General features: G+C 35.4%; 1 protein-coding gene and 1 long non-coding RNA gene across 2 annotated transcripts in view; one reads left to right on the top strand and one right to left on the bottom strand.

The window, feature by feature from the left end:
- The first annotated feature begins 623 nt into the window (after positions 1–623).
- LOC140520329 (olfactory receptor 2AG1-like) lies at positions 624–2,383 on the top strand. The gene has a single exon (XM_072634215.1). The coding sequence runs from the start codon at positions 900–902 to the stop codon at positions 1,842–1,844; it is 945 nt and encodes a 314-aa protein (XP_072490316.1). The 5' UTR covers positions 624–899; the 3' UTR covers positions 1,845–2,383.
- Positions 2,384–4,301: 1,918 nt separating this feature from the next.
- The window catches only part of LOC140520331 (uncharacterized), a 139,894-nt gene continuing 127,428 nt past the window's right edge, over positions 4,302–16,767 (bottom strand). The window contains exon 6 of the long non-coding RNA XR_011972459.1: positions 4,302–5,654. This is a non-coding gene — a long non-coding RNA (uncharacterized lncRNA). The remainder of the gene's footprint in view (positions 5,655–16,767) is intronic.

The raw sequence follows: 16,767 nt of genomic DNA, 5'->3' as shown, positions 1-16,767 counted from the left end.
TCTGAACCTACAAGTAATCCATTATGAAGTTGGGTGGGTAGACTTGTCAGAAAGCGCCAGAAAAAGTGATGCTGCCATCAATGATACTGGAAACCTTTTCTCTCTGAACCTTAACATCGGCCTCTTTCTCTCATAACTTTCACTCTTCTTGTACCATCCTCAGGCAAATTCCTACCCTGTGAGTTTTAGGAGAAAAAATAAAATAAAAGGGATGCAACACAAAAACATAAATTCATAACACTATAGAACAGAAACAAATAGAATCCTAATTGTATCTATTTAGTTTTCTTCTCCTTACCACTCCTCTTCAAAATTCCTCCTACTATCCCTGGCATCTTGACCATCATAATTACAAATATATTAAAAATTCTATAAATAAATTCAATCTCTCTCTCTCTCTCCACACACACACACACACACACGCACACACACACACTATATATATATATATATATATATCAATTATCTTTAGGCAGAAAACAACAAAATTTACAAATACAAGCAAGAATTTAAAAGTCTTAGAAAAAAATATTATCAAGAAAATATAAAAGAATAATCCCATACATTCCTCCAAAGAAGTTAATAGATTTTACATGGGTTTATACTCTACAATAGTTCTGTTTAGAGTTTTATATTTATGTAAATATTTTAAAGTAATTCATCATTCTTTACTTGGCTCCGTTTGATGGTCATCATTGTCAATTGTTATGGAAGAAATACTTTTATCGGAAGTAAGCTCATAATTGTTGCAATGAGTCCAGTTGGTTAATGGGATTACCTTCACCTTATTGACTTACCACCTACTGGCTTTCAGTGGCCTGTAACATCATACATTTATACTATTTCTTGATTTGTGCTTACCTCTTTGTTTTGATTCAGGAAAAAAGATATCTGATACAATGGAACTCTGGAATACCACCTTGGAGAATGGTTTCTTCCTCGTTGGAATTCTCCAGGACAGTAAGTATCCTGGAATGGTGTGTACCACAATCACATTCTTCTACCTGGTGGCTGTGATCAGCAATGGCCTCCTGCTCCTGTTGATTGCTATGGACAAGAGGCTCCATGTGCCTATGTACTTCTTGCTCAGCCAGCTCTCACTTATGGATCTGCTCCTTACAACTGTGATTTCCCCCCAAATACTTGTGGATTACTTGCGTGGACAGAGCACCATCTCTTTTTCAGGCTGTGCAGTCCAGATGTTTCTGATACTGATAATTGGAGGTGCTGAAGATATCCTGTTGGCTTTCATGTCATATGATCGCTATGTAGCCATTCGACATCCCCTGCAGTATATGGTCTTCATGAGACCAAAAGTTTGCTGGTCCATGGTGGCCACATGCTGGCTCTTGTCATTCATGAATGGCCTTGTGCACACCATATACACTATGCACCTCCCTTTTTGTAGAACTCGGGAGATAAACCACCTCATGTGTGAGATCCCTCCTTTGTTGAAGCTGGCATGTACTGACACTTCAAAGTACCAGTTCATGGTATACACAATGGGGGTGACATTGCTCCTTTTCCCTCTTTCTGTTATCCTTGCCTCCTATACTCTTGTTTTGACTGCTGTGTTCCATATGCCTTCAAAACAAGGGAGAGAGAAAGCTCTCTTTACGTGCTCATCCCATCTGACAGTAGTCGGACTCTTCTATGGACCTGCTGTGTTCATGTATGTCCTGCCCAGTGCTTACCACAGCAGTCAGCAGGATAATATCCTGTCCATGTTCTATACCATTATTACTCCATCACTGAACCCCCTGATCTACAGCCTGAGGAACAAGGATGTACTGGGAGCCCTGAAGAAGTTGGTAAGGAAAGTCACCTTAGCACCAAAATTGTAGAACCCTAGGAAGACCTTTGCTTGATCCACCAGCTGAGAGCTAGCAAATTCTCTCTAGACTTGTGTTCCCCTGTCTGGGACATCTCATGGGGCACCATAACCAAATTTCACCTTTCATTCTTCAACACTACTCCATTCATACATGAGGTCACTCAGGATGTGAAAGGCATTTAGAGAAGTGCTTACAGAAGGGAACGTTTATAGAAGTACAAAATATTTGACTTCTCTAATACCTGGAAATAATTTTGTCCAGGTTACAAAACTCACACTTCATAATGCATTCTTGAATTTTTTTTTTAGGGATTGTTATCAAAATCAGCAGCCTATAGCGTTTCCTAATTTTGAAAACTAACATGAAATTTATCCCTCTCTTTGTCTTGTGATACCTTTTCTCAATCTCTATGATTTTCAAAGACCACAAATAAAAAGTCACCTATCAACTAGGTAAACAGCATCACCTGTGTAATTATTTTCCCATATGTCCTTTGCGCCTTGGCTTGCACGTGTCAAGAAAGGGTAAATCCATTATATACAGGGGAAATTCACTTTTGTCCAACTAGGTTAATGAGTTTTTACTTTTATCAAATAAAGTTAAGGGTCACCCCATTGAGCAAAAGAGGGTAGTGTATTGGACATAAATAAAAATGCTAGAAATAGAGAAGTACTCAGAAGACACAGTGTAAAAATTGTTATAAGGAGGAATGCTTGACTAGACAAAACATACGGGTAGTTACATCCTATAGACATTGTTACATTGATATCTATGCAAGGTAAAGAAATTTAAAACAAACAAACAGATAAATCCCTGTCCAAGATTTATAGAAGGAAATAAAATGGTTTCTACAAGATAGGTAGGCATGAATAGGTTAATCAATGAGAATACAGATCTATCAAGTCTAAAAATACCCTAGATAATTGGTGGAGTGACATTCAGGATTTGGGGTTAGGAGAGAAAGTTAGTTGCCTGGGACCGTTATGGGAATTGGAGGGAGGTATTGTTCAGTTTCAGGATATATAAAGTCCTGAATTTATTAGAGAAGTTGGTATTGAGCTTTGCTATACAGTGTAAAAGTACTTAGCACAGCTGTCCGTTAAGCAGTTTTAAAGAATTCAAGTCTCTTTTTTTATTATTCCTGATTTTGTGAGATCACTGTAAAGCAGAACCTAGAGCAAGTTTCCCTGCTAGGTCAAACCTGTTCTATTTTCCTTCTCCTTCCAAGGGCAGTAAAATGTCCTTCAAGAACAGTTTAAGGACCACTAGATCTGGAGTCAAGATTTGAGTTAAAATCCAGTCTCAGACACATACTAGATGTTTGACGTCCGGAAGGTCACTTAACTCTTTTCTGATCTGTAAAATGGGAATAACAAGAGCATTTACGTTCCTGGGTTGTTGTGAGGAGGAAATAATGTATTCTTAACACTCTGCAAAGCTGAAAACACTATATAAATGTCAATTATGCTAATAGCAAGACTATTATATTGGGTATTCTTATTGTTATCTTCATTTTCTTCAGAGACATCTGCGTAGCACAAAACAGATTGAATCTGTTAAAGCAGCTCCAAGAAGACTGGATAGAAGTTGGGGAAGAGATTGATAACATAAAGTACCTCCTTAAAATAACAAATCTTTCCACTAGCTTTCATTCAAATGCTTTTCAGTGCTCTACATTTTCCTCTGTTTTTCCATTTTAATATTTCCTTCATTTATTCTTGGAAAGCTCTATATTTTCCCTAATAAGGGGAAGATCAGAAAGGCAATCCTTTAATACTTTCATTTTCGGGTTGGGGAGAAATACCTTGCACTCTATGTGTGTAGTTTTTTCTCAACTTTGGAAGAAATACAAATTAGTGCAATGAGTTTCCCCCAAGTTCTGTCCCGGGTAGTACTTTTTCCTTTTTATACTGTCTCATTTTGGGACCTCATCAGATCACGTGGGTTCAAAATAACATCTCTGTGCAAATTATTATCACATCTTTGTATCCATCTGTAACCTATTTCCTAAGTTCCAGTTTCCCTTTACCAGCACTTTTGAATAGCTCAAATTGGATGTTCCACAGTCTTCTTAAAATCAATATGTTCAAAACAGAATTTATTTTCTTTCCCCAAAAAATCTTCGTTTCTTTCCAACTGTGGAAGGAACCATTATCCTCCCTCTCACCCACATTCTCAACCTCAGGTCATTCTAGCTATTGTATGTATATTCATATATAGTTATTTATCTAAGCTTGTGTTTTTTTTTACTTTGTCATCCCTCATATATGTTCTCTTATTGCCACTTGCACAACTAACAACATTTTACACAGGCATACCTAAGAGATATTGCAGGCTCAGTTCCAGACCACCACAATAAAGCAAATATGTTAATAAAGAGAATCACATAAATTTTTTGGTTTCCCAATGCATTTAAGAAAATCTTAACATCAGATTAGTAGCAAGGCAATTGATTTTTCAACCATAGCAATTCTAAAAAATATTTATTTAGGTAGAGGTGGGCTTAAATTTGTATAGTTTAGGAACTATACACAGCAATGAAACATCAATGGAATTACAGTTTCTAAATGGATGAAAGTATTTAACAGAAGTATTATCATCCTCAATTCAAAGACGGAGAAAAGGAGGCTTTGAGTGGTAGAATACTATAATGCTATGGGAAATGGTGACCTCAAGAATCTTAGAAATACATGGGAAGATTTGAATAAAATGATGGAGTGAAATAAGTAAAACCAAGACAACACTGTATGTAACAACAACATTATGATTTTAAAAAGAACTTTGAATGACTAAGTCATTTTGACTATTATAAATTCCCTAATTAACTTCAAAGAACATATGAACAAGGAAGCTATCTGCACCCAGAGAAAGAACTGATAAATGCAAGTATGTATAGAATGATTTTACAAATATGTGTGTGTATGTGTGTATGTATGTGTGTATAACAGTAGCCATCTCTGTGGTGGGGGAGGAGGGAAGAAAATAAGAAATTTGCACAATAACTTTAGAATATATTGAAATGGAATAGCAACTTGTACCTAATAGATTTTCAGTTTTGTGCACAATGTTTTTAATTATACTATGTTATGGAAATGTTTATTTCATACTACAAATTAAAAATAAAATAAAATGAAGTGACATGGCCAATTTCACAGAAGTGTCAAATTTCAGATCTGGGAATTCAGACCTTTCTATGCAACTTATATATTATTTCTTATGCACTATGCATATATTGATAGCTCCTCCACCCTTCCAAAATCAGTTGGACACTAAACTTCAAAGGATCATGGATTTAGAATTGAAAAGAATGATAGAAGTCTTCTGGTATCCCCCATTTTATAGGTGACAAAATTGTGGCCCAGAAAGCTTAAGTGGCCTGTGGAAGGTCAAAAGGTAGGAGTGGAGGTGTGGACTAGTACCTTTGGTGTAAAGGCTAGCCAAGCCTCTTGAGGGCTACTCATCTACCTTTGGTGTCTACATAGTACTCAACTCTCACCTGTAGCTCCAAGAAGCTATAACACGAGCAGCAGCCACATTCTGGTAAACCATCTGAGCAGACAGGCTAAACCAATTTGAAGGTAACCAGCAGGCCCCAAACACATCAGTAAGGTATGGGTTTGTCTATCACCAAGCATGATGTTTTCTCCCATTGGAGTGGGTGGATGAGGATAGTTTGTTCCAGTAGTCATGAAGGTGTCTGAAGCTGGTGCTGTGAGGTATTAATTTTGGTCAGACATTGAAAACACCAAGGTCATCCACTGCATCTCAGACCATCACCAGTCATCCTGACTTTTGTCTTGTCACTGGACTTTCATGATTCTGGAAGAGAGAGTGAGGCCCAAAGTGAGGATGTGGTACAATTCTCCCTCATTTAAATCTAATTCACAAACAAGTCAGGACATCACTCCATGATGTCATTAGTGTTCTTTGAAAATGAAAGACTGAAAAAAGCAAAGTGGTTATTTAAAGTTGGGTGGAAGTGATTTTTGATTGCTTAAAAAAATTTAGCAATGTGCTTTCTCAATTATTGAAAATAATTTTTGAAATAGATACATTAATTTCTATTTTAAAAGCTTAATGTCACTCATTTGGTAATTTATAAATTTGCTGCTGGTGGCTCTGTGGCTGAGATAAATGTGTTGTACTCAAATGAGGAAATGACAAGAGACTGAACGTATATGAAGATCATGGTGTTATAGGAAATGACTGACAAAGTGAAGTGAGAGACATCTATGGAGAAGACAATGCATTATTCAGCCTCTGTGGAATAGTAGCAATAAAGATACCATAGAAAAGTGCAGTAGCTCAGAAGGAGGACAAATAGATAATAACTAGTGTGAAGTCTTCCATAAATCCATGAAAAAGATCTTTCAGGCCAGTTTGAAGGTAGAAGAAACAGTATAGAAAGTGTGGTTTAAGATACTGCTATGACAGAAAGTGACAAATAAGATATAATAGACCTTGATTATAGCAATTGAGTGTCTAAGATCTGGCAATCAGCTGGATACAGAACTCCATGGTCTTGATGACAAGTTAGTAGACTGGGAATTGACTTACTAAGCACCAAAAATGAATGAAAGTAACATGTAAATTAATATACACATTTTATGCTATGGCAAAGTGTCAAGAATATACGCTATTGAATTAGAAACAATAATTTCAAAATCCATGCTAGAAAAAAGTCTTCTTTGTGTTTCTCAGGTGCTAAAATTTCTGTACTGAGGGTTCTTTCCTTGTAACATTCTTCAGGCCCTTCAGTATATCTTTGTTCCTCAAGCCGTAGATAAGGGGGTTCAGGGCTGGAGTGACAATGGAGAGGACATTGTCCTGCTGCAGACTGTGATAAATATAATGTAATCGTTTTCCTATAACATAGGTCTTTTACATGTAATTGAGTTTTGGGAAAAAGAAATAAAAAGATGACTTGCTTTTTTCTCAAGGAAATGATATATATCTAACAACTTAAGGAACAACTTAGAAGTCATATACTTTGTGGCCATCCAGGTATATTTGTGTGGACTCTAAAAGTGTGGACTTTAGCTAGGCCAATCAATTCCCATAAACTACTTGGTCATGAGGCAGAATAATTTTAAAAATAAGAAAATATTTCTTCTGTCTCTTTTTAGTGCCCTGTCCCATCCAAATGGATTTTTAAGTGGATATTATGCACACACACCTGCACGCATTATGCGCATATATATATATATATATATATATAGTACTTATATATGCATATATATGTGAATATATGCATACATACATACATATCCATATACTTAGAATTTCAGATTAATTCAATGCCAACTGCCTAAGGCAGGTACTATTTTGGTCTGCCTGGCACACCACAAATATTTAATAAAAGATGACTGAATTGAATAAAAATAAGATATAAGAAAATACATGGATAAATAATAAATATCTGATAGGGCATAGCATACAAAATAATTACATTTGATTTCCATAATCATACTTTGATAGATTCATTATATCCTTGATTTGGCCATTCCTTTTGTTGATAGACTCATTTAAACCCTTTAATCTTTTATTACAGACACACTATGGCACAATAGATAGAACATACAACTTAGAGTGAGAAATACCTGAGTTTGAATCCAGTCATAGATACTGATTAGCTGTGTGACTGTGTCACTCAACCTCTCTATGAGTCAGTTTGTTTATCCGCAAGCAGGGATAATACTGACATCTAACGCCCCAGGTTGTTTTAGGATCAATTGAGTTAACATTTGGAAAACACTTTACCAACCTTAGCATACTGTATAAATGTCAGCTAGTCTGATGATGATGATGATGATGATGATGATGATGATGATGATGATGATGATAATTATGATGATAGTGATGATTTTAATTGATAATTACCTGTAAACACTCAGTAGTCAATCTACCTAGTGTTTTGGAGTCTGTCTTATGGCCCTTTTAATATTTAAGAATGCAGGATTTTTATATATGTCCTACCCAGATCTTTTATAGGGTTAAATATCCTGTAACAACATAGTTTATATGTGTAGTTTACCTCAAGTCAGTTTTATTCAGCAAGGCACAAGTTCCTATTATGTGCCAGGCACTGTGGTAGGCACCATGAGTACAAAGACAAAAAGAAATAAATCCCTGTCGTCAAAGAGTTTATATTCTATTGGGGAAAGATAGACTGTCCACAGATTAATATAAAATAAAGACAGGAGGGGAAAGAACACAGAAACAGAGAGCATACAGGATTTGTTGAAAAGTTGACACTTGACCTGAAAATTGAAAGAAGATGAAGATTTTAAGAGGTGCAGACGATAAAATGATGTATTGTGGATTGCACAGGTGAATGGAGGAATGAGTGGTATAAACTCAGAGGAAAACTGGTAGACCAATTAGAATGAAACTGAGATCATGAAGAGGAGTAAAGGAACATAAGATTGAAAAGTGAAAAGAGAAACTTTACACAGGATTTTAGATCAACTGTCATTGTTTGTAATTATACCCACCAAATTTCTTTTCATTTCTCTTTGGATCACCTTCACTTTTGATTCTTCTGGAATGTTGTCACTTTATAATTCACAATCATATAGAAATATTACAAGAGTGTTGTTATAAAGATATCTTGCACATGGTAAACACTATATAGATATAAGCTAATATCATTAGCTAGTTAGTTATAGATAGAAAAATGATTTTGGAACACAGAGATAATATTTTACCATGACAAGAGTTTGTCTTGAAGTAGAATATCTTTCCAAGCTTTAAGATCATGCTTCAAGCTTGAATCACAACAACTCACATCAAATTGCTCATGTAAAATGTCACAACTGTCCCCTATTTTCTTTGCATCTGTTGAATAAAATCAACGTGGTCACACTAAACTTTTCTTTATATTTTAGGAGTCTTTCTGGTAATATTTTGCTTAATTTTTTGCTTAAATATTCACAAACTCTGCCTCTGGTCAAGCTAGGAAAGGAAGAGATTTAATAGAGAGAAACTCATGTGCTATTCTTCACAGAATCTTCTCTCGAAGATTGGCTAAAAATACTACCACCTCTTTTCTGGTCAACCTAGCCAGTGCCTATGTTCTGAACAAGCTATTTATTTCATACATACCCACTTCCCCCAGAGGATGGTCCTCAACAAATCCAAAAGCATTGTTTGTTTAGCCATTTCATTCAATGACTTTCACACATTCCAAATCAAGGATTTTTCACAATTAGTACAGTGTCTTCAACCGTTATGCAATAGAAAGATGTTCTCATCTGCGTAAGGGAAATAGGATGAGTCATTGATTTAAGGAAGTCAGGGGAATCAGGTGAAGAAATGTCCCCTCTGGACTCATTAAAGGCTCTGACCCTGGTCCATGATGATGTCATCTGAGGTAATCAAAGAATGCCATCTGAACTGAACTGGGACACAGATCCAATCTGAAGAGGAGGCATCTGATGGGACAACAGAGCTCCTCCCTCTTACTGTTTTCATTCTTCCTACAAGAAAATAAAACCTGAATATGGAAAGATCCTTCTTTAATATTATTTTTTCATTTTTTCCTACTGCTCTTTCAACTGTAGGTCATTTTTCTCTCAAACCTGGGCACATTCTGAGCTCCTCCATTTATATACTTCTGTTTGTTTCCCATTGTTGGCCAGGAGGGTCTGGTTCAGGGAGAGTTAGGTAAGATAATCAACTTCTTGATAAGTATCTTCTTCCCTTTCCTCACACATGAGGGAAGACAAAGGCAGTCTATATAACCTCTCTTAATATTGTTCCTGGGCTGTGACTCTACCTGCCCAAATAAATCATGAGAGAAGCCAAACATTACAAAAATGGAGGTACTCCTAACCATGTCATCATAAGAATCTCATTCCAGATTCATCCTACTGGTAGAAAATACAAATTTTTCTCCACTTGATCATTTCAGACTTTCAGTTGACCATAGAAGAGTTAGTGGAGTGGAGGACTGACCCACTTTCTCTATGAAAGGTAAGTGAGGAAATATGTGTTCTGCTTCAAAGAGTAACACAAAATCTGAATCTGCATTAGCTTTAGGGAGAAGAAGTGTGGGGGGGTGCAGGATAGCAAGAAAATAGGATCTGAAATTCTGTATTCCAAATTAAGAAAAGAATAAGAGCACAGCGTCCTCATAATGAAGAAACCTCTGATACCTGTATACATATCTTTTCTTCTTTACCCACAAATTCTCCCAATGAGGCATAGCCCCATTCATGGGAAGAAAAGTGAGTACCAGTGAGAGGCATGATTTGGTTCTGGGTCACCCATGGAATTGCATTCTAACCTGATCCTAGAACCCATATCTCTTTAGAGTACCTTAGTTTCTGAAGGCAGCAACAGTATTTCTTGCTGTAACCAATCCCTTAGATTGTACTTTCCCATAGTCCAACAAAATCATTCACAGCACACCTTCCTCAGATACCCAAACTGGAGTATTTAATAATTTTATGTTTAGAAAACAGTTTCTCCAACTCAGTACACACACAGAGCCCTGTGTCTATAGAAAACTCTAGTAACTGCTAGCCCCCATGACAGCTCATGGTGTTGATTAATGGACAAAAGAATCTCTGAGATATTGTCTTCTTATATCTCGAAATTTACATCAGATATTTAAGAACATGTAGATATCATTTCTCCTGTGTGAATTTTGTTTTCTTTATTCAATAGATAAGTCCAACTTTGGCCAGTAAAGGGACCAAAAGTAAAAATATGCACAAAAAAGAAAACACTGGGGAAAGAAGTTAAAGGAAGAGTTGTTTTTTTTTTTTTTTTAATCTTAATTTTCTCAAACCTTCTCCTAGATATTAGCCCAAATTGGATGAAACCTCAAGATTCTGTCTTTAGCTTCTGCTTGGACTTGAGGTTATCACTTGCTCTAAGACTTTGCTTTTGTTTTTCCTAATTTGTTTACTTTTGTTTTTCCTAATTATGTGTAGAAGTAGCAATTCTCCCACGATTTATATAAATATTTTTCTCTCTCAGGCAGAGACTAAATACAAGAGTCTCTGGACTTCTGCAGTCCCCCAGATGGCCCTTGGCCCATGCTCTAGTGTGCTATCTATGATATTACCATTAAATATACTCCAGTCTCTGAAAAGCCATTTTCCCAATCTCCCCCTCCTTGAAACTGCTGTCACTCTCTCACTCGAAAGAGGAGATCAGAAATAAGTTCTAGGATATTTCTACTTCCCAAAATATCTCCTTTTTTCCCTGTCTCCTCCTATTTTTCTTCCTATCATAGGGTGTGTAGGGGCAGGAGGAGGGAAAAAGTATAGATGTGATTTTCATGTATAAATTTCTTTCCCCCTAGAACTCAATATATTTTCAAATAAGATTTGTATAGGTACATGAGGTATCTCAAAATAATCCACTCCTTAATCAATAGGATCATAGATTTAAACTTCAACTAATCAAAAGCCTTCATTTTAATGAAGAAATTCAGGACCATAGTAGTTAAAAAACTTGCTCTACGTCACACAGGTTGTAAGCAGGGTTCCCTCTTCCTATGTTACTTGCTGACTCTTGAGTATTCAAATTAGGGCAACATTCACTGGCAAAATCCAATTGGCAGCAAAGTAATAGGTTGGAAAACATATGTAACAATAGTTCTGTAACATGAGGGTAAAAGGAATGTAATAACTGAATAAGAATAGAACAAATATAGATATTAACTCGACAAACAATAGGAACTATTATATTGCCTTTTTTAATGCTTTCAAAGCACTTTATATATTTTAACTCATTTTATCCTCACAACTACCTGGTGAGTTATGTACTCTTATTCCTCTCATTCCGTGGATAACGAAGTAGCTAGGTGACACAGTGGATAGACTGTCAGGTGTGGAATCAGGAAGATCTGAGTTGAACTGTGGCCTCAAAAACTTAATACCTGTCTGTGTGACCCTGGAAGGCCAATCAACCCCTTTTTTTCTCAATTTCCTCATCTGTAAAATAAATTGGAGAAAGAAATGGCAAATCACTTCATGATCCCTGCCAATAAAACACAAATGGGATGACAAATAGTTGGACATGCCTCAAAATGATTGCACAACTGTTGAGGAAACTGAGACAGAAAGAGGTTAAATGACTTGCTCGAAGCTTCATATAAACTAATAAATCTGTGAGACAGAAGCCAGATTCAGGTCTTCCTTCCTCTAAGTTCAGGGCTATATCCACTTTGACACTTAGTAAACCACATGTAGATAGAATGAACTCCATTTCCCTCTCTTTCATTCCCTTATTTCACATGAATTTTTCTTATTCTAGATTTCCACCCACACATCTTATTCATACATGCATCAAACCAAATCATTCATTATCATCTTTACCATTATTTCATAATTCTATTATATCCCAGTTTCTACCTTTCTGATATTTCCTCATTTCTCCAGCTTGGTCTCTGGACTTGGGGGAAAGAAGAATAATATCATTCCTTCACCTCCTATCACTTTTCCTCACCTGAACTTCCTAGTGTCTTGAGAGGACTGCACCCTAAAGCTAAATATCTGTGAATGTTGTCAACCTACCTATACATTCTTTGATAATTAACACATTTCCTATTCCATTCTGAACCACAACCACTCCTATTACCATTCAAACCCTGTTCTTGCCCAATACCTTATTCCCACTCACCTCAACTCAATCTTCCTAATTTTCTACTCTGAAGCTACTCATCCCTACCCCTGTGTCCTTTGGAATAGTACTTCATAGGTAATAATCTAGTTTTTGTCCTTAAGATTTTTCCTTTCCCATTCTTTCCATCTTTCAGCTTCCAGTGAGACCCATCTCCTTTCTAATAACACACAGTCCCTGGTCTCCCTTTCCAATATCAGCTTTGTTTTCTCTAATTACCTTGTCTCACTGATGTAAGTCAGGTAGTATTCCTTGATCTTTATTACCACTTTGAAGTAATTCCTCTACTTCCATAAATTAATCTTTCATACTCTGAGGTTCACTCAAACCTTATCTATCACCCAGTCAAAATTCTAGTAGCAACTGGCAAACAATCTTCAAAATATGTCCCTTCTTTCCACAATGAGTTCAGTGTCTGATTTTTAGCCCTTCTCTCATACTAAGGAATGTCGACATACATTTGGATGGTCTCTCAACCACCCTAATCTCACTGTTCCTGCACACTCATTTCACATGATGTACTTCTCCACACTTTAGCTACACACAAAAAAAGATGATCACATACTTGATCTTCCCAATGTTACTATCCCACTAAAACCCACAGTTCTTGATATAATAACAATAGTTAACATTTATGTAACATTTTAAAATTCACAAAGTGCCATGCATATGTGTATATATATATGTTTATAGATATAGATACACACATACTATCTCATTTGAGCCTCTTGTCAATTTTGTGAGAGAGGTGCTATTATTATTATCATGCTACAGGTGACAAAACTGAGGGTAAGAGAGTTAAGTGACTTATCTGGGGCTCCAAAACTGTAAATGTCGATTGCAAGATTTGAACTCCAATATTCCAGATAACAAGTCTGTCAAATGCACCAACTAGCAGCTTAATATTAATATATTAAGCCATAGAATCCTTCCCATTCTTTTTTCTCTCCTAAAATATGTGATACAGATCACAATATTCATGGTATTTCTTTACTTCTCCCTCACAAATTTCATGTTACAGTAGTCACTCATTCCCCAAATTCCCATCATTTCTACTTAAGTGTTTCCTCATCATTAGTCAAAATCCAGCCCAGCAAAGTCAAACAACTATCAGTTCCTTGTCGATTCCTCTTCCGTTTAAAGAATAAAAATTTTCTTTTAAGCAAAGCATAAATTTCTCAACTGCTCCATTTTAGCAGATGTCCCCATCCATTATCCAGATATTGTAAGTTGCTTGTCACTCTAACATCATATTGCCATGCTATGCTTGTGATCTGATTGCCAAACTTTTTGTCTAAGTTACTCCTTCTGTCTAATTTAGTTCAAATATATTCCCACATAAATGTCAGATCTGATTCTCCTTGCAATGATCCTCACTGAGGTGTCCTATACCTTATTCCCTCCCCCAAGCTGCCAGAATATTACATATCTTCATAAGGATAAATCTTAATATGCAATGCATTTTCCTTGACTCTTTTTAGTCTTCTGTTTATTGTCATAAATACTTAAGATCAACGAATCTCAGTTGGATCAACAAGATCAAATTTTCTTCATGAGTTGGGATCTATTTTGCCCTCTTTATTATCCATTCTTTGTGCTTAGTGTATACAGACATCTCGGGCCCTTTTGTATTATTGCTGATTCATTTTTTGATTATTTTCCCCTGAGGAGTAACTTTGTTTTCTATGCTTATGACTATATTGGCCTTAGCAACCAGATTAGTAGATCTATGCAAACACTTTCCTCTTGCTCCCACCTTTTTCAATTTAAAGTCTTATTTAGCTCTAAATGGTAAGTGATTCCTCTCTTCTTTATAATGTTATTCTATTCTTAAATCCAATAATAATTTGAACTTATCTTTCTTTCCTCAGATGTTTCTTTCTGCCCTTGAAGTACTATTCTTTTATAAGATATAATAAGTTTATCTTTATCTCTAAATATATATCATTGTGTACCTATAGTTCACCACATCTATGCTGAAAAGTATAATGTATGATTCACAATATTCTGAATCATAAATTCACCAGTATTCTTTCAAAGAACATTTTATTGTCACTGAAATTTTAAAGTAAAGATACATGCCCATAGCATTTTCACCTTTTCTTTCAGGATAGAGTACAACATATAAAGTGTGCACAATATAGCTCCTATTTTTTACTGGTAGGAACACAAAGATACCATACTCCAAGAAAGTCACTGCAAATTTAGCCTAAACCAGTTCCTTTAACCCTGGGTGGTTAAGTTTCTTAGATGAATCTTGGGTCTAAATTTTGTGGAAATATATCTGTTTAATATATATATATATATATATATATATATACATATACATATATATGTATACACACACACACACAGCAGTGATGGGAGGGAACATTGGGGGAGGGATGACCTCCTGAGTAATACTTATCTATCAAGATGAGCCTTCCAATTTTCCATCAATAGAATGTATGTTCTAGTCTTGCTAACTACCTTTCATTTGTAATTAATATATTTACTGAATTTTATGCATAAAAGAGTCAAAGAGAAGCTGACCCACAAGAAGAAAAAAAAATTCTGCGATATACACAGATATTTCATTGCAACTCTTTTAATAATTCTATGTCTTAATTTTGCACACCAAAGCAGACCCACTTAGCTATACATGTCATTGATAGCCACTGAGCTTTGAAGTTTTTCTATAACCTGTAGGCAGAAGATTTTAGTGAGTTCAACAGTTTCTTTGGTTTATAAGGAGTCAGAAACCTTTTTTATTTATTTTTTTTTACTTTCAACACTGCTTCTATCCATAGGGCATCTGAACAGCTTATTGTCAAGTAATATGTGACTCAGTTAACCTATCCAATAAAAATTAGTGAACTTTTTGACCTCACCCTTGGAGTCCTGCCTTCTTCACTTGATTTAGCCATGTTTTATTAACTTAGAAAAGGAAACTTTGCAATATGAAGTTGACTCTCTATAGAAACACACATATGCACAAAACGCATATGTGTATACGTGTGAACGCACATATATATAATATTCAAAAAAAAGTGTTTAATATATTGTAATGCATACTTAAAATGTTTTCACATATGAAGCAAATATAAGACTGCTGCTCTCTCTTCCTGAGCCCTAGAAGTCTCCTCACAAATGCCCCAGACATAGGGTCAATATGAACAAAGGAATTCTAGAACACATATAGTTCGAATTTTTTTAACATTTCTTTTAGTTAGGAAAATAATGCCTACTCAGCGCTCAATGCTCTAGAACAGTAGTTCCCAAGGAATTTTGTTCTGCAAACCTTTTCAACAATAACCTCAACAACAAAATGTATTGTGAATCACTGGGGCAATTTAATATGCTACTCAAAATATTCATTAAGTGCTTAGAATATGTATAATAACTTTTGCCCCAAACAGCAAATTAAAATGTACACTATATAATTATATTCACAAATTATAAAAAGGTTACTCTGTCCATAATTTGAAAACTTTAAATATAAAATTGTATTTATAAAATAATTAGGAAGAGATTATATGAAACATTCTATAAAAATTAAAAGCAATCTAATAAGACATCATATTCACATGTCTAGTAAAACTTCATGCTAAATTTGTTTTATAAATTTTACTCAATAGGAAAAAAAATATCTTTAGGTATATAAATAAGCATTTGAAAGTTGTTTCACCCTTGAGGTAGTTTGGAAACAATTTGATGACAAGTTGTGTAATGGAGAGAAATGTTACATTTAGTCAGAAGGGATAGAATTTGTGGTAATTGTTGCACAGAAAAACAAAATTATTATGAACATAATTATAAGAGTTTCCAATCATTAGAGAAATAAACTGATAAAGATGTTCCAATATATACGTGCTTGTTGCCATAGGAGAAAAATTTATTTGCAACAAAACTGACCAATTATTATCTGCTCAAAGAACCTTTAGAGAATTTTTAGTGTGAACCCTTTGGACAATTGCCACTAATAATCAAGACGTTAGCAAATCATTACATGGAAAGAAGTACTCCAAAAGAAGAGGTGGAAAAGTGGATTATACGGATTTATGCTTTAAGTGAACTTGGAAGAGAACTCAGGTCTGGCTGTCTTGTCATTATAAGAGATATTGAACATTCTCAAACTACAGGTAATTTGTTATGAAGTTGGATGAGTAGACTTGTCAGAAAGCACCAGAAAAAAAAAAAAAAGGATACTACCATCACTGAAACTGGAAGCCTTTTCTCTCTGACCCTTAACTTCAATGCCTTTTTGTCTCATAACCATCACTCTTCTTGTTCCATCCTCAGGCAAATTCTTGCCTTG

This window comes from Notamacropus eugenii, chromosome 1 (assembly GCF_028372415.1).
Source record: "Notamacropus eugenii isolate mMacEug1 chromosome 1, mMacEug1.pri_v2, whole genome shotgun sequence".
NCBI classification, from domain to species: Eukaryota; Metazoa; Chordata; class Mammalia; order Diprotodontia; family Macropodidae; genus Notamacropus; species Notamacropus eugenii.
Note: the sequence above shows the minus strand (reverse complement) of the source record. Positions and strands in the feature narration are given on the sequence as shown.

Bases quoted from the DNA above. Each gene is read 5' to 3' on its own strand.
- LOC140520329 (XM_072634215.1), top strand. From the start codon at position 900: ATGGAACTCTGGAATACCACCTTGGAGAATGGTTTCTTCCTCGTTGGA.